Raw genomic sequence first — 27,777 nt, forward strand, 5'->3', positions numbered from 1 at the left:
GAAGTTTTTAATGGAGATATCATCCATAGGACACCACAGGTTCTTGAGCAGGAAAACTAAGAACACTACCTGCCGCCTTCCCCAACCCTGCACAGAACAAGGGGCAGGGTCAGAGGACGAGAAGGAGCATATAAGGCTAGAGCAGTCTTTGTATGATCCAGACAGGATTAGGAGATCAACCGTTATGAACGTTAGAATTCTCCCATTGAGCTCTCAAGCGAAGTGACCATTACAATGGCAAGGCATTTCTTGCCAAATATAGAAAACCTGTAAAAACTGAACACTCTAGGCTGGGTCTCTAAAGCTCATATTCCAAAATATTAATGGCTCTGGACCAGGGGTGGCCAGCTCATGGCTCCGGAGTCCAAACTTCTGAGTCTAAACTGAGTAATGTGCTTGCCGCGAGCAGTCGCATCACATGACATGAAGTAATGGCTATGGAAGCTGGTCACTGTGTGCTTGTGCAAATGTTCAAGGAGACGCGTATTAACTTCTGAAGAGCTGCATGTGGCTCTGGAGCCATGGGTTGGCCACCCCTGCTCTGGACAAATGAAGGGAAAATTTCCCAACCCAACATCATTCTGTAAAGGCTCCTTTCCCCTAATTATTTATCCAGCTGTATTAATCAAGACATCTGGGAATGTGTAGGAAGAACCTTAAGGAAGGATTTTATCAGGCTATAAGAAGAGCCTGACAGTATCAGCACAAACAAAATGAATGACAAAATATGCCCTTTAGCCCAACAGCTTCAGACAGCGGAGCCTAAGAATGACTAAATCCCCTGACAACTGGAGTATAATCAGAGAGACAATGCTTCATAGGCAATACAAATGAGACCTTAGCCCCAAAGTACTCAAAATGGCACTTCCAGAGTAAACAAAATGTAATTAATATTAATTTTTAGATGCAAATATAGGAGCACATAATTAGGGTCATTATGAGCTCTATATGCTTCCTAATTACCAGGGCCTGGTCTTGAAAGTGCAGGTCTTGTTTCTTGCTGGCAGCTCCAGGGAGCCCAGCAGGGAGGTCTGAGATCCCATTGCATTTCTCTGCCTGGAATTACTCAAATTTAACATTCAGTTGACTAAACACTCATCTTTAAATGCAAATAGCCGATTTTCTTGGACAACAGAGGTAATTAACTGCCCTTTGAAATAAAGACAGGTGCCAAAATATGCATACTGGATCTGGGGATCATTACAGTGTTATAATGTCTAACCTCTAAGCAGAGAGTAAACACCAAACCTGTACTGACTTAAGAGTTTTGGCTCAGGGTCTTTATATACTAGAGGGACCTGTTATTAAAATGCACCCATAGGCAGAAGGGAGATATAGTTTCTTTTAAATATCTAGTATGCAGGACATACTTCCAAACACAGAGAAATTTGAGGAATTTCAACCATATGTCACAACATAAGGATGAGTCCAATTAAATGATTTGTGGGAAATTCTGACATATGCTGTTTATGCTAAATGATAGACCACATTAGGCTCCTGAGTTAGCATTTGCTTGGTGGGGGTGGGGGAAGCAGGGGTTTCCAGTGATTTCAGGGAATTAGATACCACATACATACTCCGCTAGGTTAGCTCTTCTTTGGTAAGGAGCCCCATTACTTTTCTTCTAGGGTCTGCACTAAAAAGTCACGTACATACTACACTATACTGCATTATACAGATGAGTAAGTAAATAACTTTACTGTTCTACTGATCTATTATGTGCTATTTTCATGCACCATATTGTTTATGATTCTGCAACACCACCTCTTTGTTTTGATCTTATTATCACTTTACTCCTGAATTGGTGGTGTTAATATTTCAATTTAAATAAAATCCCAATCCTAATGCAAGATCAGGGCTTTAAATAAGAATATAAACCTACCCAAACTGACTCGGCACTTCTCTTTTAAGATATATGATATATTCAATATTTTCTTCTTATTCTGGATGATCATTAGAATGCAAAATAACTCCTGGACTGCTGACTGACTTCATAATTATGCTATATTTTATAGAGTATTTCCAAATTTGCTGTCTGTACCGGTTTCTTGTCTCTACTGGTTTAAAAACCATGATACATTTTCTAAAAATACAGCCACCTCTGAGATAAAACTCCTTAGTTGTTTAAGAGGGCATAGCAACAGCTTAGAAAAGAAAATGAAGAACAATACCTTATTTATTTAATTAGCAGAATTGGAATGTGAGCAAAACAAATCTCCTCACTACAGTCTCTTCACTGTGATTTTTTAATGGTTAGACGTGAACAAGACCATGCTTTTTTCTTATTGGAAAGACCTACAAACGTAGTCCAAAAACATGTACACGTACACACACACCCTGATAATAAGTAACCTAGTAATTGGCAGAATGAAATTAACTGAATACTGAAAGCATAGCTTTCTCTTAAAAATTCTTCAAAAGACATCATGAAAATGCAATCACTTTTTTCTCTCTCTCTTATGCTAAACATTAGGTTTGGCTGAAATTGCAGTAGCTATTTCTTTTTGGGCATCAAAAAACCACCACACCTATCTTCACTCGTAAGCACAAATATCATCCTGCATTAATAAACAGAAAGCCAAAACAAGTATCTGGTCTCCGCTACAGAAGATAATGACCAATATACACTTTCCTCCTTCCTATCACTAATAAGATAGATGATGTAGTGCTACCATGCTTCAGCCTATAAAACGCAGCATGTTTATAGCACCCAACTCAATTTTAACTCTGACTTCATATTGCAATATTTCTTTGAAAAGTGGCCAGTGCAAGTGTAAACCAGATACTAAGGCTAGGTACAGACAAAAGCCCAAGGCAGAACTAAGTTATACAGTTTTCAGTAAGCGGCATAGTTTAGATCGGTTATGATTAGGACACACATCGCCCTTTGATTGGAGGGGATGGGGGCCAATTCTTAGACCAGGCTCTGCCAATTTTAAACCAAACTATGTGTGCTGAACTAAAATTTCAACATTGTTGCACTACAATAGTGCAACACAGTTTGGCATTCTATTTTACATATATACAGCTACACATGCAGGAACAAGGTGCCAACCCGTGGTTAAGCAGCATTTTTTGGGACTTAGGCCGCTTGCAGCATTCAATTAAAGGTGCAATGCAATCTGATCCACAACCCCAACAATCACACATCCTCCCATGCCACATGTGCATGGCAGGAGGCACAATTCTGGAACTGTGGGTCAGATCCCAATTGCATGGTATGGCTGGTGCAGGAGCCCAGGATTCAGATCCCAAATTCCCCCCTGCACTGGCGAGCAGCAAGCCAGGGGCCCAGTGCTCCTGTAGCTGGGAACACCAGTCAGTTGGTTAGCACTCCTAGCCACTGGAAAGCATTGGAGCCCTTGGCTTCCGTGCACTCCCATGGCTAGGAGCACTGAGCAGCTGAGCAGCAGTTCCAGCCATGAGCATGCAGGAGCCAAGGGCTCAGATGAGTTCCCATGGCTAGAAGTATCAATCTGCTGACTGGCACTCCTAGTTGCAGAAGCACACCAGTCCTGAAGGGCTCCAGTGTGCTCCTGAGGCTAGGAGTGGCTACACATTTAATTAAGGTGTGATGGAAACCAGCCATGAAGTTATTACACATTTCATAGATTTCATAGACATTAGGGCTGGAAGGGACCTCGGAAGATCATCGAGTCCAGCCCCCCGCCCAAAGGGCAGGAAGTCAGCTGGGGTCATAGGACATTACACATACTTTGTGTAATAACTTTTTGGCTTATGCCCTGTTTTATCACACCATTAATTGCTTGAACATGTGGCCAGATTACTTACTGGAGACATGTTGAACAGGTTAATCATGTCCTAAACATAACGTCTATCAGGGGCCTTAGGTAACCATGTAGAAGGACAGAAGAGCTAAGGCCAGAGCCCAAGAGAGGCAAGACCAGGGGCCTGAAGCCCAAGAGGGTGAGCCCAGAAGCCATTTCCAGCATAGAGGGCCTAGGCTAAGGAGACCAGAGAGAAAATGAGGGCCAAGGCCAGGAAGGCTGAAGTTCTGACAAGGGCATAGAGCCTGTTTTGGCTAAGGGGTCAACTCTGAGGGACAACTGGTAATATTTGAGAGGCATAGGCATGGCTACAGAGGAGGCTGGAGACCACATATAGCCCGCCCATAAGGTAACACGTGCCCTGGGGGCATGAACAGGTCAGGAAGGCCAACTGAGCATGAAGAAAAGATTGGGACCAGTGGGGTCCAAGGGGGATCAGCCAGCATAAAGAACTAGGACTTGCTCTAGGACCCTTGGGCAGCCTCCCTTTTCAAAAGTCAATAACTACATTGAGGCATGGCAGGCAGGATAAGACAAAGAGTACAGGAGGAGCCCAAGCAAGGTAGGAATTGTACCCACCACAGGGTGTCATGGCCACCCCTGGGGCTCAGTCTAGCTACACATGGTTAACATTAATTTGGTTATCTTGGCATTACAAAGTATTGTCAGAACACATGGGTAAAGGAATGAATTAACTGTGAAAAGAGCTGTTTTTATTTCCAGTTTCACAGCATGTATAAACACCTGAATTTTCTAAACCCCAGACAGCAGTTATATAACAATGAACTATTGTTGTACTTCTGCAACAAACATACTTTAGGAGAGGCCAGTGGTATCAAAAATAGCAAAAGAAACTTAAGTATGTGGAATTTGCTATTTTAAAAAAAAGTCATCAACAAAAATAGCAAATTTCCATCAACTTCTCTATCCATTCCTGTAAAACGCTTACATTTTTGGATATTTATGTGCATGTTAAAAGTCCATTTCCTATTGTATTTCCCATCACATGATTCCTTTGGGAAAACCTAATTCATAAACAAATGATTCCCAGACCAGATAACTAACTACTTCACTGACCTGTTTCCATACAGCCAAACAATAATAGATCTACAGCCGCTATATTGCTACTTTCTTGTATGTTTTTGCTGCTTTAGCAATGATGTAATGGAAAGAAATTGACATGCTATTATTATTATAAAGACTGTGAAGAAAAGTTGGGATTCTGAAAGGTTTTAGTTTTCCATGAAAAAACAAAATTCTTTCCAGTGTTTTCTAACCAATTGGTTAGTATACAAGGTCAAAATATTCCATCAGAAACCACTGATAATTTGATCTGGTTATATGCTTCTAAAGGTGTTAATATAACAACTCCCTTTAGAGCTGCTCTAATTAAAGCACCCCCCTCCCACCCTGGAGCATGTGTAAAGATGCCCAAGGTCATTCTGTCTCTTAGCCCCACCAGATACCTTGAGAAAGTCCTGGCAACTGGGGAAGACTAATGATTTCTCTCTTGAGATAGATAGGAGGAAGGGCCCTGCCTCATTCCTCTCCATGCCAGCTTACAGGGCCAGCCAAGCATGGAAAAGGAGATCCAGACTGCATCTTCCCAAGGGCTGGTGCACTCTGCCCATGCATTGAAGATTTCTGGAAGTGAGCACACCCCAGTGTAAGCTTTACCATATGGCCAGGGCAGGCATGCCTGGTAGCTCTGAGCAGTAACAGCTATCAGCAATGGCATGCAACTCCTGGCAGTGTCATCAGACATTGGGGCATGGCACGCAGCACTTGGCTGGGGGCTGCCCCCAGGAAGGAGCTGGCACTGCTGGTGGCAGAGCCAACCAGAGCAGGGTGCGGGGCCCAGGGCAAATCAGCCCACATGGATCCCCAACCCCACCTTGATCCCACGCACTCTGGACCTGAAGAAGCTGCTGCCGCTATCAGCAGCAGGGGCAGTGGGAGGAGGGGTGGGTAGCGAGCAGCTGGACATGAAGCTGCTGGCAGCAGCACAGAGACACTGTGGCCACTCCACTCAGCTCTGCGGGGCCCTGCAAAGTGCAGGGCCTGGGGTGGTTGCCCCAATTTGTCCCCCCCTCGGGATGGCCCTGGCTGGCAGCCAGCAGTGTCATGGGCCAGCCATGCCTTGTTGGGGGGTCTGGGGCTACAGAGCCCCGGCTAAGGCTGGGGCTCAGGCAGGCCACCCACACTGTTGTACACAACCTGGCTGCAGCCAGGGTCCTGGGGTGCAGGGATGTTGGCACATAAAAGGCATGGACTTACGGGCACTCCCTGACCGATGATTGTGTTCGGTGATTGAAACCCACTGTGCCCGCAAGGCCTTGACCTTTTTATGCACTGATGGTTGTGCCCATGCTCCTGCATCTGGCCTGACAGCCCCCCAGATATGTTGGAGTTCCCACCCTGTTTGCATTGGCACTGCACCTCTGCCTTGACCCACAGTGCCATGAGGTTGCCAATCTCCTCCTGCAACCAGCTGGGGCCCTGGGTGGTGGACGACAGGCATGGGTATGGGTGGTGAGGATGTTGCCATCGGGGCTCCTGCACCAACTTTCTGGGCCTCTGTGTGGCTGTCCCCATGCTGCCCAGCCTGGGTAGCTACCTGCAGCACCCAGCGCAGGGGCCCAGCAGGGGACTGACAGCTGTATGGCTGAGGCAATGCCCCACAGCACCTTTCAGAAGCTGTCTGAAGCTGGGTGTGCAGGCTGGCAGGCCTGGCATGAGTCTGGAAGCCCGTGGCGCACTGCAATGTCAGGCAGCAGTGCCAGGATGCAGGCAAGCTGGAGCAGCTTGCCTGTAGATTGCCCAGAGGGATACAGGGCTCTGGAGTGCCCTCAGGCTCCCTGCTGGTGTGCCCCAGGGCTCAAAATGCCTGCAGACTTTTAAAGGCCTGAGGCAGGGGCTGCCATAGAGGCAGCCCAGCCCTGTGGCAGGAGAAGCTCCCAGCCCAGAGTCCTGGGGCTAGCCTTAGGCTGGCCCTCTAGTAGCAAGGCTGACCCACAAGCAAATCTGATCCTGGGTCACATCTACATGTGTTACTAGGCGGTAACTAATCACTAGTAAATTTGATACCTGCATTTGCAGGTATCAAATTTACTTGTGATTAGGGGTTTTTACTGAGAAGTAAGCATGCACACCTGTAGATACATGCACTTACTACACAGTAAACTACATTACTGCACAGTTAAGTGTCTCATGTAGACACGCCCAGTCTCACATATATTTGGCATGGTACTAGCATTGGAAACTATTTCCAAGCTGGTATTTGTTCTTTTGTCTTCTCTTTGCCAGTTATACTTATGATTCATCATCCAGCTTCAGCTCTCCATGTATAAATAACTCAGGGAGACTAAATAAAAACATGGGTGGGTGGGAATCTATTATGCACAGAAGCCAATGGGCCCAGTTTCCTCTGCAATTCCAAAACATATTCGAGTTGACAGATTCTCTGCCTTTAAACTGTCATTCCTTGCTGCCAAATATCTCAAACCAGAAGCAGTATGAGTGTGGAAAGGGGTGGTGATGAAATATTACGTACTGAAGATTTGTTCCAAGTTAGTATATATGCTTACTGAGGGGTATCTTGGCATTTAATAGAGGTATGTATATGCAGTATGCAATTTAAATGGAAATAGTTATGACAGAAAGGACACTGATCATTAGAAAGCATCTCTTATGCCCAAACTTGAAGATTAAAGTCTGAAATCTGAGAAGTCATTTTCATAGATTTCATAGACATTTAGGCTGGAAGGGACCCCGAAGGATCATCAAGTCCAGTCCCCTGCCCCAGGGGCAGGAAGTGCGCAGGGATCATAGGTTCCCAGCAAGATAAACATCCAGATGCGTCTTGAAGGTGTTCAAAGTAGGGGCTTGAACTGCCTCCAGCAGCAGCCTATTCCAAAACTTGGAGGCTTAGACAGTAAAGAAGTTCTTCCTTATGTCCAGCCTGAACTGGTCACAGTGGAGTTTGTGACCGTTCAACCTTGTCATCCCTTGGGGCACTCTGGTGAACACCCGATAAACTTATAGGTGGCCATCAGATTGCCCCTGAGCCTGTGCTTTCCAGGCTGAAGAATCCCATGGCTCTCAGCCTCTCATCATAAGGTCTGTTTTCCTGACCTCTGATCATGCATGTGGCTCTCTTCTGCACTCTCTCAAGCTTCTCCACATCCTTTTTGAATTGTGGACTCCAAAACTGGACGCAGTACTCAAGCTGCAGCCTCACCAAGGCCAAGTACAATGGGAGAACGCCATCCCAGGTTTTGTTTGAGAAGCGTCTAGATTTCATAGATTTTCATAGATTTCATAGACATTAGGGCTGGAAGGGACCTGGGAATATCATCGAGTCCAGCCCCCTGCCCAAAAAGCAGGAAGTCAGCTGGGGTCACAGGATCCCAACAAGATAAGCATCCAATTTACTCTTGAAGTTGTTCAATGTAGGTGCTTGAACCACCTCCGATGGCAGGCTGTTCCCGACCTTGGGGGCTCGGACAGTAAAGAAATTCTTCCTTATGTCCAGCCTGAAATGGTCTTGCTGAAGTTTGTAGCCGTTCAACCTTGTCATCCCTTGGGGCGCTCTGGTGAACAAACATTCCCCCAGGTACTGGTGGTCACCCCTGATAAACTTATAGGTGGCCATCAGATCACCCCTGAGCCTGCGCTTTTCCAAGCTAAAGAGTCCCATGGCTCTCAGCCTTTCATTGTAAGGTCTGTTTTCCTGACCTCTGATCATGCGCGTGGCTTTTCTCTGGACTCTCTGAAGCTTGATCTATGGATGCAAGTCAGCGTTTTGCTTGCTTTACTAGCCGCTGCATCACATTGAAGGCTCATGTTCATCTTGTTGTCAATCATGACCCCCAAGTCACTTTCATCTATAGTGCTAACCAGCGTAGCACTGCCGAGCCTATACGCATGCTGCAGGTTTTTCCTCACAAGGTGGAGAACCTAGCGTTTTTCGGTGTTAAACACCATCAGGTTCTCATCCACCCATTTCATGAGCCTGTCAAGATCTACCTGGATCACCCCCTTCTGTCCTCAGGTGTGGATGCTTTACCCGAGTTTGGTGTTGTCGGTGAACTTGGCCAGCCCGCTTCTGACACCAATGTCCACATCACTGATGAAGATGTTAAACAGTATAGGCTCTGGGACATAACCTTGAGGGATGCCCCTGGTCATAGCATACCACTATGATTGACTTCCATCAACCACCACCCTCTGGGTCCTACCAGTTCCCCAGCCAGTGGATCATAGTGTGGTTGAGGCCACAGTTAGCCAGTTTTGCCAAGAGGTGATCATAGGATACCAGATCAAAGGCTTTTTTGAAGTCAGGATATATAACATCAATCTCTTGCCCCTTGTCCTGGTGACAGGTCACCTGGTTGTAAAAGGAAATGAGATTGGTCAAGCAACACCTATCCACAACAAATCTGTGCTGGCTATCCCTCAGGATGTTGCCATCAGCTAGTCTGTTAAGGATGGCCTCTTTGATAATCTTGTCCAAGACCTTGGCTAGGATAGAGGTCAGGCCGATGGGCCTGCAGTTTGCCAGACCTACTTTCCTCCCTTTCTTGAAGATAGGCATCACATTGGCCCTTTTCCAGTCTTTGGGCACTACACCAGAGCGCCAGGAGTTCTTGAAGATCCGTGCCAGGGGCTGAGCTATGATGCTTGCCAGTTCCTTGAGTACCCTTGGGTGTAAACTGTCAGGGCCGGCTGACTTGAAGGTATCCAGCCTGTCAAGGTGTTCCTTCACGAGGTCAGCATTGATGGAGGGTAAGGAATCTCCCTCACCTGGGCCTTCCTAACCCACAGTGGGCAGGGGCATCCCATGGGACTGGTGAAAAACTGACGCAAAGTACACATTAAGCAAGTTTGCTTTTTTCCTAGGCATTGGTTGTCAGTTGTCCCATCTGGTTTAGCAGGGGTCCAATGTTGCCCATGCTTTTCCTCCAGCTCCCCACATATCTAAAAAAGGACTTTTTATTGTCCTTGATATTTGTAGCTAGTTGGAGTTCTGTCACAGCCATGGCTTTCCCAGTTTGCTCTCTGCAGGTCCGGACCAGAGCAGAGTATTCCTCCTTGGTAGTGGTTCCAGTCCTCCATCCTTTGTAGGTCTTCTTTTTAAGACGCAGGAGGTCCGCCAGTTCCTTGGAGAGCCAAGCGGGCTGCTGTGCCCTTTTACTGCCTTTCCTCCGAGATGGAATAGACTTTGCTTGTGCATCCAGGATTGCTCCCTTGAGGAGCAACCACTCATTTTGAACTCCCTCCCCTTTGGGTTGTGGCCCTTTAGGGCCTCACTGACAAGCCTCCTTAGCTTGTCAAAGTCAGCTTTCCTGAAGTCAAGGACTTCTGTATTACTGACTGATTTGCCAGCTTTACGGCGGATGGTGAAGGTGGTCAGCTTATGGTCACTGTCACCTAGCTTCCCTTCAATCAATAGATCATTGATTAGGTTGTCCCTAGTTGCCAGTACCAGGTCAAGCAGTGCTTTGCCTCGTCGGCCCACAGACTTCCTGCATCAGATAGAGGTCATTCATGCATGAGAGAAAGATTTGCAACCGCTCGGATTTGGCTGAGCGCTCCTCCCATGAGATGTCTGGGTAGTTAAAGTCTCCCATGACAACCATACGCCAGGAGTACACAGCCTCAGCCAATTCCCTGGCAAACTCCTGGTCAAGGTCTTGACCCTGGGTAGGGGGTCTGTAGTAGACTCCCACCACAGTATCCCCTGTGCCATGTTCCCATGGATTTTAACCCAGAGGGTCTCAAGTCGTCCACTGTGGGTGTCAATGTCGGCTTGCAGGGATGCGTAGCTTTCCTTGACATAGAGAGCTACACCTCCGTCCCTTTTGTCCACTTGATCCCTCCTGTACAGGGTATAGCCTTCTATACCTGTGGCTTAGTCATGGGTGGAGTCCCAACAGGTCTCCGTTATCCCTATGACGTCATAGTTATTTGCATTTAGCAGGAGGACAAGTTCCTCCTGTTTATTCCCCAAACTCCTGGCATTTGTGTATAGGCATGCAAGTGTCCCCTTGGGGGCCTCTGCCTTGCCTACCACTCGTTCCAGGGCTGAGGCAGGGGTGGGCTCCCTTAAGTGCCTTGGCCTGCTGGCTTTGCAAGGGTTGCTCAGCAGGTCAGCAGTGGCGGTAGTCCCCCCATCCCCCAGCAGGCTTAATTTAAAGCCCAGTGGAGCAGGTCAGCCAGTCTGGCTGAGAAGAGCCTCCTCCCCAGCAGAGAGCGGTGGAGGCCATCCCTTCCCAGCAGCTCGCTGCCTCTCTCACCAAAGAGAGGGCTGTGGTCATGGAAGGCAAAGCCTTCCTGATGACACCAGCTCTGCAGTCTTTGGTTAACTACAAAACAAGATTAAAACGTGTGCTTTGCATGTACTACAATGTTGCATCATGTAGCAAGGTATAACTCTACTGTACTAAATACTTCAGAATTTACCTACTTAACAGTATCACGTATGAAGCATACTACATGTACATTTTATATGGATAATTACTCTATAGGCAGTCCTAGAAAACATTAAGCTCTTTAAAATTCAAACTTTCTGTTCTTGAGAGATTCCATGTATCCAACACATTTCAGCTGTTCTTATAAGAGGGGCTCCTTATTAAACTGTATTAATGCCCAAGGGAATATGTTCCATTTAGCTTCATGGTCATGTTACACACTGAGGGGTTGTTATGGAGACTGTTTTGAAGTCTTCCCAGCAATTCCAGTGTGTAATTAGTGTTGGATGCTACAATTGCAACTATCAAGTGGTCTCCATGGAAACCACCAGAAAACCCACACTTTTAAGGCTTCAGCAATTGGTCTTTATCAACACTGCTTTTTACAGACTTAAGATATTGTTAAGAGCACACTGATTGCCTTGTTTGTTGGTCAAGTTCATACAGGGCAAATTATTGTCTTCTGATACATGTATGCATGCATGCATGCAGCTTACATGGAGATCATCGGGAGTCACCTCTGAGTTTCCAGGGATAAAATCTATTCTATATAATCTAAATTGAGGATGATATTCCTATAAGGAAAAGCATAAGAAACTTGTCTTCTAATGTTTGTATATCTAGTACACACTTTTACATACAGGCCAATTTAACATTCAAAACCCCCTCCCTTTTAATCCTTCACCCCTCAGCCCACTTTTTTATGCATATTTGAAAGGCTTGAGATCATGGAAACTCCTTCTCTGGCTAAAACCTAGGCAATGCTCACCTTGGAGCACATCCATGTCACTCAGATCATCTGCCAGAAGAGGCTGAACAAGTTTGGTGCAACATCTTCCCTCTCTGGTATACAGCTCTTCAACATGTAGGCAAGAGAGCAGCAGGCACGAGCTTATAAAATACTCTTACAACCTATACTGAAGCCCCATTTTAAGATAATACACCATATTAACAGCACTGCGTCAGAGTTTATAAACCTCTTGCATAAATAGCTTTATAAGGTCCAAACCAAGGAAGCAAGGAGATTGTCAGCCAAGAGCTACTGTCATTTTAGTTGTGTAGAGCTGAACAAAGGTAAGGAAATGCCATATTTTCTCACATACAACATGCCTCCAAATAAAACATACACTTTTTTTGGAAAGTAGAAAGTAACAAAAAAATAATAATATATTTCCAGGGTCCTGGCCAACTGTGGGACAGAGTAAACCCTTGCACCTGCCCCTGACCGAAATTGAGTCAATCTGGCTGCTGAAGCCCCACGTCTGCAAGCTAGATCAAATGGTTCCATAGGCCAGATTTGGCTTGCGGGCCATAGGTTGCTGAGCCCTGTATTAAGAGATGGAGGGACAGTGAACCAGAAATACATTTTCTTCCTCTTGGTATTTTTGTTGCTGGAATTGCAGCAGAAAATGCTCCCACATCATGTGAAAGGAGAGGCACTTAGCAGAGAAATCTTTGAGGCCTAACAAATAGAAATCAAAAGGCAATGAAGAATAAGTTTCTATCCCCTTTTTCCCCATCTGTAGTGAGCAGTGGCATAACTAGGGCAGCTGCACCAGGTGCTGAGCTGTGGGGAGTGGTTTTGGAAAAATCAACTGCTGCTGCAGCCACATGATTGCATTCACAATTGCACAGTGCTGTAGCAATGGGAAGTTGCCCTGGGTGTCGCACTTGCCCTAGGTACCTGGTCATATCATTACAACTCTGGCAGTGAGTCCTGAAAACAAAGCAGGTATAATCCATTTGCTGCAATGGAAGAACACATCTGGACATCACTTCCTTAGCAAGATATACACACACTGGGAAATTAGATACTGGTACTTTAGAGCTATTCTAAGGAAACAAGTCACTGCCCCAATCTCTCCTCTCCAATCTCCAAATGTCCCCGTGCATAGTGGTATGGCTGCCCTGGGCTGGAGTTAATTATATTTGAGGGAGTGACAAAGGAACATATTATTTCACAAACTCAAAGTGCTAAGGCCATCTCTGACACCCATCACTAGAAATTATTTAGCCTGGAAGTAAAATATCCAAAGACACTGAAGGAAGAACCAGTGCAGCTGTCAGATAAGGCTAGGATAGTATGGTTTTGGTTGGGTGTGTGAAACTACCACCAACAGCATCCAGATATGTTGGCTCTGGTAAAACTGAAATATGAGGAGGCCAAAGAGAAGATAGAAACAAGCTGTAGTTCAGACATTATTAACTTTCTTCTCTGAAGAAGTATTTAAAAAGCCAGCAGAAGGGCCACTGTTGTTTGAAGGCAGAAAAAAGAGGAAGAAAAAATAATCCAAAATCTACTTCCCATTATCTTTCCTTGTCTTCTTTTTCCTCACAATAAGTTGTTTCAGAGGCTCCTGCTGGGTCCAGGTCTATTGCTTCACCAAATTTTAATGAGATAATAGTATACTATCAGGTGGTAGATTATTCTCCCATAAACAGCCAGTGCACTGATAAAAGATAGCACAGTAATGCAATGACACTGCTCCTCTAACTCAGCAATTTCAACTGCTGTTGGGAACTCCAAGAAACAGGCAACATTTTTAATGTTTAAACACAGATTAGCAGCCTAAATCTAAATAAACCTCACTGACAGCACTACTGGTCTAGATACAGAAATTACACAGAAACGGGTATAAGTGATTGGAAACTGCTCTAAACCTGTAACAGTGTGTGTCTACATGAGACTCTTAATGCCCACTGAACTAATTCTACTGTGCATTAGTGCAGCTGGCAAAAACCACGCTAAAGCGTGTGGCAGGGCACTGGTAGTGCCTGCTACTTTAAAGACTGGGCAAAGGAGGGGCAGTGCCTGATTAAGGTGCCATTTTAAAGCTCTGCTCCCTGAGCTGAGGGCAGTTTGTGACCACCCAGCAGGGAAGAAACACCTCTCTGCTGAGCTCTGCCAGGAACACCTTGGAGGTGAGAGTGAAGCTATGGGAATGACTTGGAGACCTCACTGGTCCTGAGCATGACCTAAAACTGCACCCTGGTGGGGCAGGAAGGCCTGGCTGGACTGCTGGTGATGCAGCAGACCCCAGGTAAATGCCAAGAGTCAGCACCTCCCCAGTGTGAGATGGGTCAGGGTGCCTTAACGCAGCCCCCACCTTCGGGTGGGTTACTTAATGCAGGGAAGGCCAGGTAAGCTTCTTGAAGTGCCTGAGCCTGCTGGGGTGAGTGATCCCGGGGGCCCAGGCATGCTTTGCAAAGCACCTGAGCTGGGAATGGGGACCCTGTGGATGGGCATGCAGCTTAGACATGACCCAAGGTACCCAACTGGCCCATGCTGGGGCCAGGACCCAAAGTGGGGGTCGAAGGGCCAAGGCAGCCCACTGTGAGGGATGCCCAGAGCAGAGAGTCTCAGGATCCTGACTGACCTGAGACAGGGCCAGGGCTTAAGGGGGAGCCAAAGGTCCCAGAGACGGGACCACATCTAATAGGCAAAGGGTACGGCTGAGTTTAGTTGCCTGGGAAGCCATCTGTGAGGCTTGGGCCACAGTGTAGGGATGGAATGGAACTGTGGATATCTCCCTAAACATTGGGGTTCAAAATGGGCAGCTTCCTACGTAATTAACACCTCAATACTATTACATTAAGGCATGGTGGGCAAGTGAGGGGGGCAGCTGGCCCATAGGCAGGAGGCAGGCCGGTGCTTGCACCAGGTGTGAAAGCTTGCCCCCGTCACAATACACAGTAGTCCAGTGAGCGTTAAGCATCACAAAAAAAGCATTTGAAAAACTGACGCAAAGTACCCGTTTAATAGGTTGGCTTTTTCCTGGGTGTCCGTTGTCCCATCTGGTTCAGCAGGGGTCCAATGTTGCCCTTGCTTTTCCTCTGGCTCCTCACAGATATAATCAGTTTAGGTTAGACCAGTCTATTGAACCCTCACCAGAAACCCTCCCAACTCAAGTTAGGTTGCAGTTCCCTGACATCCCAAGATGCTTTGTGAACTCTGCTAACCCTCCCTGCAGGGAGGGTGGACTAGTCTCCATGCGCACTAGTCTGCTCCGACTGAGCCACGTTTGCCCTACCCTGGGCTGTCACAGAACTGAGACAGCAAAGTCTCTGTTCCCTAGCTCTGTGCCCTCCCTGAAATGGTCAACCAGGTGGGGGGGGTGGAGGAGGTGGGGGAGCAGAGCCCCACCCGGCCTCAGTGCTCCCCATCACCCCCCCCACAGGGGTCTGCCCAGCTAGACGGTCCTGTGCAGTGGGGGCTTTTCTGCACTACTGTGCCTATCCAGCTGGGCTGGCTAACCAGATGGGCTACACAGTCCTGCCCCCACCCCCTACTGCTCACAGGCACCAGCTTGCTGGGGGAGGGCCAGGCTTTCCAGCTGGGCAGGCACAACATGGTGGGGGGAAGGTCCCATCATGTGTGGCCCTCCAAATGTGCTGGCTAGGCTTGGAGGAGCCGGGTCTACATGACCAGGGGCCTCCCCTTTCACTCCACCCCTCTGCCCCACCACAGCAGGGCTGGGGATAGATTCTGTGCTGGCTCTCCCTTCTCTGTGGCTGACAGCAGGGTGTGCTGGGCAGCCCATCAGGGATGGCCCCTGCTAAGCTAGGTGTGGCTGCCCTTGGCAGGCTGGGAGGCATGCAGGAATACCCCCTGCCTTCTGGCCTCGTCACTGCCTGCCTCCCCCAACTGAAGGGCAAATGTGATTTTCCATTCACTCACAAGCCAAACTACAAAGCTTAGAGAAATCCACGTAGATTGGACTAATTCTGCCTCTGGCTTTTTGAATGTCTGTACTTAACCTTAGAACTCATTAGAGTTGTCACCAGATGTTTCTGTTTGTGTATGTGCGTCTCCAAGTTGTTCTTTCCGGTACATGACCCAAGCTACTAACATATCTTTCAACTAAAAGCATGCAGCCCCCACATATCTTCAAATTATTCATCTTTTGGAGTTGCATCTTTGCAAAATGGTGACAAAGGAGGTAGAGCATTTCTTTTGTATATCTTAAGGGCAGTTTTTGGTGTATGGCCCATTTAAAAGATTGATATTTGGCATTATAGTAGATGTGATTAATACAGACAGCACTGGCTTTCATAGAGACTATGCAGAGTGCATTTGTCAGTAAAACTATTGCACATAACATATTTACACTAAACCCAGCATTTGTCTATGCTCATAGAATCTTTCAAATCTTGTTACAGACTAAAGAACCTTAAAATCTTCCGGCAGTGAGTAACCTACTAAAGCAACAGTATCATAAATGCAAATTTAAGTCCCTCCTCTAGTTTTTAACTGAATGAAAAATAAAAAGGACAAGGAACCCAGCCATCTAGACTGCAGAAGGAATGTCTTCTTGTGTCTGTAAAGTGGTACCTTTAGATCTCCTTGCCAGTTTATTGGTGCATCAGTGCTTAAGAAGAAATGAACTGATGGCAGCTATCACAGCAATCAGTTCATCAGTCATAAAGGTACAAAGCATCCAAATGGAAAACAGATTCTTCATTCTCTGAACCCCCACCAGAGGCTGTGCTGCTGTCTGAGGACTACAGCACTCTCCTTTCTTGGCTAGCTCTCAAGACAAACATATTCTGGCCTAAACTGCTGCTTCTTTCCAACTGATGGTAAAAACTCCAGTCAGTCTGAGATTTTAGGAAGATGATTTGGGGAAGTACTCAGTCCAAGAAAAATGCTCACGTGGGAATGTAAAGCCGCTGTTGTGATCCAGGGCTTTTTTTTCCATTGGATCTTGTTTCCCTCCTCCTGTGTGTCCAGATTCAAATAGTTTCTCTCTCTCTATTATTTCTTGTTTATATAAACTTCTACCCTTGACACTTTTAAAGATACTGTTACAACTGTGACTATAATGTATTCTACAGTTTTAGGGCTTCTGATCTGAAACCTGCAGCTAGGACAGCATGTGCTGTAATCAAGTCAGCCCTCACATGCCACACAAGGTTGATCTATGGGTCACTATTTGGTTAGGATATTTCCAAAGGACAGCTAGCTGCAGGAGGAAGTAATGCTGGTGATTCAGTCGGTAACATAACATTTTTTCCAATGAGTCAATATTTGAATCAACAGTCCATTTGTGGTGATGAGTTAACTCATGACGTCAGGGTTGGTGCATTAACTTCACTACTGTAGTCAAATTCCAGCTGAGATAATTGCATTCTGTCTACATAAATGCCCCTCCAGCCCCATTGGCATGTAGTATTCTTTTTTTGCTGTTCCAAAGCTATTGTGTGCATTTTTGTTATATTAAAGCTGCATTTCATTCATGCATGCAGCAATTCCAACATGTTTCTTAAATGTCTCAGAAAGGCAGGTGCTTTAATTATATGTTTTATAATGATCTTTGAGGCACAGGCAACTTGTAGGGGGGCCATGGGGAGACACATGCCCCCCCTGACAGGGCTGTCCCCGCTGCTGCCAGTGTCTACTTGCCAGCTCCGCCCCCGCTGCTGATGCTAGCGGAGGCGCCTACAGGAGTTGCCAGCTCCTCCCCCACTGCTGACGGCTTCTGCAGGTACCCCCCAGACTCAGAAGGCACCAGTCACCCACGCTTTGAGGGGTATAGGTTGTATGTCGTTCTAAGGACATAGGCAGGCAAGGTTCTTTGGTTAAATCCACCTACAATAGTTGGAAAAATTCTTATTTGCAAGCTTTTGGGTACAAACACCCTTTGTCGGGCATCTGAGAGATAAGAGTCACTTTAGAAATGCAAGCAGTCTATTTAATAATTTAATACATGGAGCTATAGGCATAGTGCATGTACCCAGCACCTAGTTCCTTTTACATGCAAAGCCAGGCACTTGAATTGAGCAGTGCGGTCAAAAATGCAGTAAAAGCAACAAAGAAGGAAGAACTCATTTTCCAAAATAAAATCATTATTTGAGCGTAGTACTTTCTCATGAACAAATGTAACCTTTGTGGACTGATTACAAGAAAACAAATACAGACTAAATTACCAGAAAGACACCAAACCAAACCTATAGCTGGTGCAAACTGAGAAAAATCTATCAACTACAATGACATGAACACCTTCTCTGAAGGATACATCTATGTGGCCAGACCCAGCTAATCTCCCAAATCTAACAATCCCCACATGCTGAAAAACCTTTGATCTATTTCAGACTTTGCGGTTCTTATCCATTTCAACTGTGAAGGGCCTGAATCTGTTTTATACGATCATATTTCTTACCAATTCCTCCTGGATTTTTTCATACTTCATAAATACCACATATAGAACCACTTATCCACAATATCTGTGAACAGGATAAGCTATTCCCATTTAGAATGCACTTCTCCAGAGCATATAAAATCATTTTAAACAGCAAGCTTTAAAATCAGTTGACTTGCTACCAAAAACCAACACGGAGGTTACAGTAATAAAACTCCACCGCCAGACATTTCTTGGAGCTCTTAAGAGAAGTTGAAGCCAGCAAGAAATACCATACAATTGGCAGTTTCACTGAGTCATAATTCAGAAATGCTGAATACAGAAATACCAGCAACAATCCTTTCCTGCCATCACCAGAACAAGCTGAGAAGTCATTTTACTGTAATGTGTAAATAAAAAACACTATACGATTTTTTAAAAACAAACAGCAACTCCATTCATCTTCATAGGAAAGCTTCAAAGAACTAACTGCCCCGGGCAGTCATGGCTTTAGGAGGTTGCACCTGGTAATGATTAAACTGGGTAATACATGGAAAAAGGAATAACACTGGCTCTTCTGATTTCATACACCATGGCTAGCTGAGCCATTAACTACTTAATGCAAGAATCAGGCATTTGAGATTGCCATGCTGGTAACAGTGCCAAATTCGACTCCTATGGAAGCCAATGGGAATTGTGCCATTGACTTTGGCTCCATGGCTCTGAAAAATCAGAGCTGCTGGGAGGAAAGATGATACAATGGAAACAATTACTGGTGGACACGGATGTCCTTCTAAGAAGCTGCATCTTCCAGCAACATATCACTTTTGGAATCAGTAGGCCAAATCCTCAGCTGCTGCTAATCAGCACAACTCCACAGATTTTAATGGAGAAACCACAATTTACATCAGCTGAGGATCTAACCCGGGGTGATCGACTCCCAGCCTGAGCGCCAGAGACTAGCCCTGCCACCATGTCTTCCAGCCCACAGGGCTCCCCCCGGCCCAAAATTTTAGCAGTGGCTAGCAGTCCCACTGTCCCCCTGCTGCCAACATTTCTGAACCTATGGGGAGCTCCACAGGCCAGATAGTGTAGCCCTTGCATGCTGGATAGGGCAATGCAAGGCCCAATCCCAAAACACAGGCTTGCGCAGGAGTGGCACAGGGCCCCAAGGAGACTGATCCTGGCACAGAGGGCCAGGCAAGGACAGTTTTTTGTTTTTTTGTTTTTTTTTGGGGGGGGGGGGAGGGTCAGTTCCCAGTGTCTAATCCCAGCCTGTAGAGGCAGCCCGAGGCCTGATGCCAGTGTGCAGAAGTCAATGGGGATGGTGCAGGCCCCAGGACCCGATCCCAGCACGTGAGGGAAAACCAAGGTTGCGTGGAGCCCGATCCAGGCATGTGGAGACAATGCAGGGCTCAATGCTGTTGCACAAGACCCAGTCCAGCACACATACTAATCCCACACCACTCATCTGGCCCACAGGGCCCACAGGTCAAACACCACTGATCTAGCCCATTATTTAAGGTACTCTCACATGATCAATAGTTGCCATCTCAGGCCTGCTCTGTACACATTGTTAAATAGACAGATGCAAAGAGAGTCCAATAAAAACCAAAGACATGGAGATTTAAGTTCACAGTTCTGCTTCTGGAGAGCAGTTTCTTATAAGTTTTGCTGATTGTCCCTCTCTTACCTTTGCAAGGAAACTCCAGGCTGCATACTGCCATGAGGAGGTACAGTTTTTTAGTTTCACTGTGTGTAACATCAGAAAGAATCCCAGCAGTCCACTGTAAAGGGCAGGGAAAGCTTCCATTAATAAAGTATCTTAGTGTCTATCAAGCAGACCTTTATGGGTTTCGTGTTATCTTTTTTTCTAGCACAAAACTTAATATTCATCACTATAGCTGATGTGATTTAAGTGTTGGAGTAGATGATCTTTATTTCCAGAACAAAATAACCTGGTTTTGTTCAACCTATGGCTAAAATGACATTAACATAGATGGAATAGTCTCATGCTAGATAATCCAAGGGTAAAAAATGCAAGTTTATTGCCAGAAGATTTTGACTTAAGGCATTTAAATGGCTCCACTGAAACAAAGATTTTAGTGCGAGCAGCATGTCTACATTTGGCAGATATCATCAATCCTATTTCTATGGGACCTTAAGCTGCAAAGAACACTAGAGAATTTCAGTTTAATACAGTCAAGTCACTTAATCTTCACAAAACCCAAAGTTCTGATAAAAATATCAAATGCCCTTTAATTCTTATAGGTAAAGAATAAATGAATTAACCTCTAATGCTGTGGAATACAATGTCCTGAAACTCTCACCTGAAGTGATTCTCAAAATTACGTAGGATTAACTAGTAAAGGGGGGAAGGAAGGAAATTTAAGGAGTGGTTTCAAAATTATGGTGGTTTCAAAGACTAAATTATGGCCTTGCCAGTACAAATGTCATGGGTAGCAGCATAGAAGGGGAGAGAGACTCTATGGAGCATTTCATTATGAAGAGATGGGGCTTAGAACTGCACTACCCCAGACATTGAGCCAACACTGTTTGCTCCACGGCTGAAACAGCATGAAGACAAAGACCAAGACAGACTCCCTGGATCGCAAACTCCTTTCTGAGCTTGAGTCAGGGAGAACACAACCAAGTGCTGTCCAATGCTCATGACTCAAAGCAAAACTATGACTCATTATTTCTGTATCTTGACACACCAAATAAAGGGGAAATCAGTGTAAATGCAAAAGAGAAGTTACTCTAATTTCATGCAACTGAACTGTAACCACAAGATCCTGAAGAGTTACATGCTGCTAGAAAGGCAGAGAAGGTTGGTTGCAGCTAGGAAATGTTATCTGGTATTAATAAAAAAATGGGCTGGGAAAAATTGCTAAGCACTTATGATGATACTAAGCTGGAAATGTCATAGCAAGCTCCAAGATACGCACCTCCACATCAGACAATCAAGACTAGGTACTTACAATGAGCAGAGGAACATTTCTTCTCAGAAAGACTATAATGAAAGAGAGATAAAATGGTCCCTTGGATAAATAGTTGGTATATCAGTATTGTATTTCTTTTAGAAAACAGCTAGTGGGCCTTACTGTATAATAGTAAACGAACTGTTACAAAAGACACTGGTTGCCAGGATTTAAACACTAAAATAATTAATGGTGGGATTTGCTGAGTTAGCAACCTATAAAATAAATGGGGCCATTCACACCTCATGAATTGTGTCAGACACTTCACTTTCTGAAGGACACGGTTGCATCAGTCATACTTGCTTCACATTCTGAAGGTTTTCTTCAGACCCACAATTGTTAATGGTTTACTTTTTAAAAGGAACTGGAAACTAAGATGTTGGAGGACAGTTGAAAAGCCTTGTCCTTACACCCTATTTTCTTGTGTTTCTATAGTAGGAAAAAAATGGTGAACTACTATTTCATGCTATGGGTGGTAGAATCCAGACACAGAAGTGGTGAAGGAAGCCTAAAACACTGGTGACAAAAATCTGAAGCACAAATGAATTTGGGAACATCTCCTCTAGCTGCACTCTCTTGGCCTGAGGTTGGGTTTTGCTTATATGAAAAGAAACAATGAATAATTAGCTTAGAGATCACAGAATAAACTACACTGCAATGCCTGTTCCAGAATTGCTTCCAGTGTGGAAATTAAATTTCCAGAATAGAATCACTTTTATTGTAGAGCATATGAGGAAATTATTCCAGAATAGCTATGCTGCTGAGTTTTTTCTCCATGCAGACAAAGTCTTAAGGGTGCTAGTTAATCATGAGCAGCACTCAAATAATCATGACTATTATTGTTTTTCACATTATATCAACCCTTTTAAATAGATAACAAGATAAAAGTAAGAAACGTCCCAAGAAATAACAAATAGTTTTGTCTCATTTTGAAAGAGAAGTAAAAGTTAAGAATATTTACTTTTTTAGATTGGTTAACTAGAAGAAATCTAGAGATCTAAGAATGGATAAAAGTTTCAGAGTACTAAGGAACTGTGTAATGCATGCTGATGTAATTCTCATAGGACATTAGTGGACTGTGAATTCTTGCTATGGAAAATAATAAGACAGTTGTTAAAGCCTTCCCTTTTTACTCACCTAACACATTCTGCCACATAACAAGGCATACAGGCAAACTAACCATTCTGGGGACTAATATTTTGAAATGACAGCAAACAGCAAATTTAACAAAGACTAAGCTGAGTTGGGAAGTACTTCAAAGATTCTTTCCATCAAAGCCTTCTCATGCTATGTACAAAATATTTTACTCTAAGCAGGGAACTCCTCCTGGTCTCAACATACTTGAACATATAAAAGGCGCACACCACCCTGCATGATGGAACAAGGACTATTGGAGTTGAATTTCAAGGCCTCAGTTGCATTTCCAGAGGAAGTCATTCCTCTACAGCTTTACTGCCTTGTTCCAGCAGAGGTTGGTACATCTAACCCATGTGTTACATGCTTCTCACTTTCAACTGAGATTCAAGTTTAGAAGTCAACAGAACCATTATTTCACAACTGAGGCATATCCAGGGTGGAGGGGAAGTCATTGGAGTGCAGTCATACTCCCTATTTGATTCCTACTCCCTTCAAAAAATAAACGAACTGCCCAGCCAGGACAGACACATTTCTATTTAGGCAGAGTTGAGGAAGTTAACTGACTTCATGGCTCACTATTATCTATTTGATTTCTGCTAATCTCTTCGCCCCATAATTGTTAATGACCCCTGATCTTTCTCTAAATCAAGCTCTTCTTTCTTCTATAGTTATCCTGGCTGTTTTATACCTATGGTAATGTCTCTGCTCATCCCCCAACAGGTCCAGTAAGCTCTGGTGCTTCCTAAGAACCTGCACAGGGTGGCTTTGTTCCTAGGGCAGAGGTCACCAATGGGTCAATCTCAACTGGTAGATTGACCAGTAGATCTTGGAGCTTCTTGCAGTTGATCCGAGGCTGGGGTGGGGGGCTGAACTCGCCTGTGCAAGCATGTATGCGCCCCACCCCCAGCCCAGCAGGTCAGTCTGTGGGGGAGGGAAGGGGCCAGATCGAGGCCTCTGCAGTGAGGGACAGAGTGCCGCAGGGGTAAGTTGAGTGGCGCCTTGGGCAGGTGGGTGGCAGGAGGACCAAGCCCAGGCAGCTCATCCAGGGGCTCACGGGGCCACCACTGTGTGCACACTGGAAGAGGCCCCAGGGGGCATGTGCCCACCATCTATGCATGGCAGAGGCAGCTGCTGTTGCGGGCTGGGCTTTATGCCCCAAGCCCTTCTGCAGCCCACCCCGAAGCAGCCCGATGCCATGTGCATCAAACTGCTGGGCAGGCAGGGGACAAGGCTCAGCCCAGGGCGGGACACATGTAGCATCAAGGCACTCCTAGGCGGTCTGCAATAGGGCTCAGGGCACAAAGCCCAGCTCGCAACTGCAGCTGCCTCTGCCACAGATAGACAGGGGAGTACATCCTACCCCCCTGCAAATGCCAGGCAGTGCAGGCGGCTGCAGCAGCTGTGAAGGAGGGAGGGAGTGGGGATGGAGCAGGGACAGGCCCTGCACAGCCTGGGTGCTCTGCACAGCGGTGGTTTGGGCTGCACTGCACTGAAGTTACCCTGGACAGCGGCAGCACTGGGAGAAGGGGCTACGGCCAAGTTTTAGGTGCCTGCAGCACCCCACTTAGCCTCGCTCCCAGCGCCACCCAGTGCACCCCAACCTCAGCCTGCAGCAGCAGCCAGCCCAGCCGGCATGCAGACACTGGGGTACATGTCCCCCGTGCCCTCCTGGGGTGCATGCCCCGCCTTCCCAACAGCCCTTTCCCCTCCCGCCCTCCCCAGACTTACCTGCTGGGGGGGGCATGCCTGCAAATAATTTTTTCTCCCTCTGCCTCGATCTGCCACCCCCCTTCCCTCCCCACAGACTTGCCTGCTGGGCCAAGGGGCCGTGAGGGCGGGTGTGGGTGGCACATAGTAGATCTTGGGCTGCTTTTAAATGCCAAAAGGTGATCTCCTACTTAAAAAGGTTGGAGACCACTGTCCTAGGGGATTCAAACCTACAACAAATCAGAGACAGGGAAGGAAGGGGCAGGTCTAAAAGCAGGCTGAGCTCTGCATCAGTCAAAGGCAGGAGAGAGTTGTGAAGGTGAGGTGAAGTAGTAAGCTACTGCAGTGACCCTTTCCTGAGTTACTCATTGCAGTAGATGAGGGAGACTGTGGGAGGCTGAACTAGCAGTGGCATAAACCAGGCATGGGTGAATGAGAAGTTGGTTTCCCCAAGTAGAAGCACTCCCAGTGGCTGAAGCAAGTCCTCCCCTGACCCCAACTGTTTGTTATCTTGAGGGTAGAAGACAACATTAATCAGCTATAGACATGCTATGTGGAGGTGTGGGAGGGCCAGTTACAACCCCACCCCCAGGATTGGGGGCCCACAAGGGGAGCAGACAAGGTTTCTGGGAGAAGGGGGCCCTGTGGGGTAAAGGGATGTGGGGTGAGAAGGGGCTGGGTGGAGGTCTGTGGGGGTGAGATGGGCTGAGAGGTGGATTGGGAGCAAGAGGGATTTTGGGTGAGGGAGGCCCAGCGGTGTCAGGGGCTGCAGTGAGGTTTGAACCCTCAGAGGGGAAGGGAAATGCTCAGTGGGGTGTGAGAAGGATGGCAAAGAGTCGGTGGAGCTGAGATGTGAAAGGGATGAATATGTGCAGGATGCATTGGGTTCATGGGGACAGTGAGGGGGCACGATAGGACTCAGTGCGGCATGAGGGTGCTGAGCAAGGGGGTATGCAATTTAGTGGGGACAGAGAAGAGCTAGGAGGCATTTGACATGGTAACAGCTGTAGCCTTGCCCAGCACTACAGGTGTCTGCCCCGCACTGGAGCTAGCAGCGAGCACCCCACAAATTCAGCTATATATGTTTTTGCTTGGATCATAAACTGAATAAATACAGCTCTAGGCTTCTAGCATAATAGTAAAGCTTCTAGTGTCCTTTTTTATTAGAGAAAAATCTTAATTTTGTTTTGGAATAATGCATCACACCTCCTGCACCTCCCCTTTTCAAAATCCTTGATCCACCCACGTTTCATAACAGTCGCATACCTTATTACAGAGGTTACCTGGCACAGCAGCTGCTGTGAAATCTGTAGAAGTACAGGAATGGAAAGTCCAAGGCACTAAGGAGATCACCTGAGGGACAAAGCAATACACTCAGTGGGAAACTGGAAAGAACACAGTTACAAACAACAGGGGGACAGCAATTAAATGGATATTATTTGAGTTTTCAAAGGTACCTAACTTTCATTTACCAAAGTTTCCACATTTCCATTCTTTTTAATGCGTCTTTCCTGATATTCTCTGTTCTAGCTGGCTCCAATCTTATTGAAACAGGAAAAGGAGTTGTAGAAAGTGTAAGAGTAGTCTTTGCTAATACATTTCTAATGTTCTACAAATGACTGCATTGAGACTGAAATTTCCAATGAACAGCACATGGTCTATTCACCTTTCAGCCTGAGGCCCTCAAAGTGATTTCTGCCCACTGAAATCAGTTAATTTTTTGGTTACATACTGTGCAAAAGGGAATATTTACATATATCTTTGCACAGTAAATTCTACCACGTAGTGCAAGTCAGAAGGTTTAAAAAAGAAGTTCTTCTAAATATACACTGTAGGGCCAAGGTATCTTTGCATTTCCAGGGGTATGGACCAGAAAGCTTCAACTTGAGAGCTCTTTCCCTTGCAGCCTCTACAAGTTCTCAAAAAAATTCCTTTCATTTTTTAAAACATGCAGGGGTGGATCTAAAGGGAGTGCAGTGGCGTGGCTGCACCCCGCCTCCCCTTTGGATTGGACCACACCATGGGAGCCTCCAGAGACTTTTTAAAGTTCCTAAATCAAGTAAAAATTCTCTCTTCCCCTTCCTGCTCAAAGAAACACCCTCTCCCCATCCCTTCCCCCTATCCCTACCCCACCTCCACCTGCCATTCCCTGCTGTCCAGAAGCACCAGAGCCATTCCTGCCTGCTGCGCAGGGGCTGGGCTCAGCTGGGGATGGGGATCAGGGCAGCAGGGATGAGCAGGGATTCCCCTTCCAGGCAGGCTGAGGGGAATTCTCTAGTTGCCCTGCTGTCACTGTCCCCTCCGCTGCTGAGTCCAGCCTCCGCTCAGCCTGACTGGCTCCAGAACTTCCCTGCTCCCCAACCATGGAGAATGCAGCAGGGGCAGGCAGGAGAGTTGGGCAGCGAGAAGATGAAGGGACGGCGCTGCCTCTGAGCAGCAAGGGAAAGGGAAGGAGTATTTCCCTAGAGGCTCCTACAGCCTGGTCTGCCCACACTGGTGGAGTAGAAAAGGCTAGGAGCAGGGGTTGCTGCTCCCACAACCCCCTTTGGGACATCCTGGATGTGCCCCTGAAAAGATGTGCCTATTTTATGAAGCATTTTCTGTTACATTATTCCTGAGGGAGAGAGGACACTGTAAACAAAACGGCTTTGTAAAGCACCAAGCCTAGTCACCAGCTGAAAACCTACATGCTTTCCTAGATGCTTTATCCTTTGACTTTCTGATTGACGGACCATACATATAGAAGGCTGAAATATGACTCTGTATGACAAGCTCTCAGCTAGCTAAAATCCAGACTGTAGTCTAAAGCATGCATCAGAATCTCATATTACTCCTTTGCAAAGGACAGGTATAGTATACCAGATAGTCCACTGGATACTATTAAAACCTGGGGGACAGAGAAATCAATGAAAGGATAGGAGAAAAGAATCTCTCCAATTGCTGTTTTACACACTGCATCATTGAATTGGACAATAAAGCTTCCAAAGTTCAACAATCAGGCCCTTTGACTTTGTTCAAACAATTCTGTGCGATTTTTCTAGTGGACTCTTCAAGATTCTGCAGCTGCATAGTTTTTACAGTAAACAAGAGACATCAAAAATGAAAACTCAGCCTAAAATAAAAGAGAACATCCTGGTTCACTTTACCTGCTGGATGGGATGCAGAGGCCAAAAGCACCATGCTAAAAAAAAGAAGAGAGAGAGAGAGAGAGAAAGAGGTACTTGCTGGGACCTGGATGTGATATTTCTGAAAGGTACTGAATATGTAAATTTCATATTTGTTCACAAAAGGACATCTATGTATCTAATGCTTCATTAATGGATTAAATTCATCCCTAGGACAGCACAGGCCTTTAAGTAACATAATCAAGTAATTAAAATTTTTACTTTTTATTCCAAGTGTCTACGTATGCAAACTGTTGGCAATTGCTCAAATAATCTATAAATTAAAAAAAAAAGTTTGTTTCATAGGATCTAACCCCTACTCCCCCAGACTGGCTGACATGCTCAAGTCTACTACTTAATAAAGCAAAGCAGAAAGTGACATCTTACTTGTTACACAATAAGAAACACCA

The 27,777-nt window shown here is 45.9% G+C and overlaps 1 protein-coding gene across 3 annotated transcripts in view; it reads right to left on the bottom strand.

Annotated features, from left to right (window-relative positions):
* The window catches only part of SLC35D4 (solute carrier family 35 member D4), a 96,312-nt gene that overhangs the window by 14,722 nt on the left and 53,813 nt on the right, over positions 1-27,777 (bottom strand). For all 3 annotated transcript variants that reach the window (XM_090039809.1, XM_090039807.1, XM_090039810.1), the window contains exons 11-13: positions 27,350-27,384; positions 25,487-25,556; positions 20,072-20,165 (exon numbers count right to left, since the gene is read on the bottom strand). In XM_090039809.1, coding sequence (XP_089895935.1) covers positions 20,072-20,165; positions 25,487-25,556; positions 27,350-27,384 — 199 coding nt within the window. The remainder of the gene's footprint in view (positions 1-20,071; positions 20,166-25,486; positions 25,557-27,349; positions 27,385-27,777) is intronic.

The sequence above is a fragment of the Crocodylus siamensis genome, chromosome 3, assembly GCF_052110815.1.
Source record: "Crocodylus siamensis isolate JL-2025a chromosome 3, ASM5211081v1, whole genome shotgun sequence".
Classification (NCBI taxonomy): domain Eukaryota; kingdom Metazoa; phylum Chordata; order Crocodylia; family Crocodylidae; genus Crocodylus; species Crocodylus siamensis.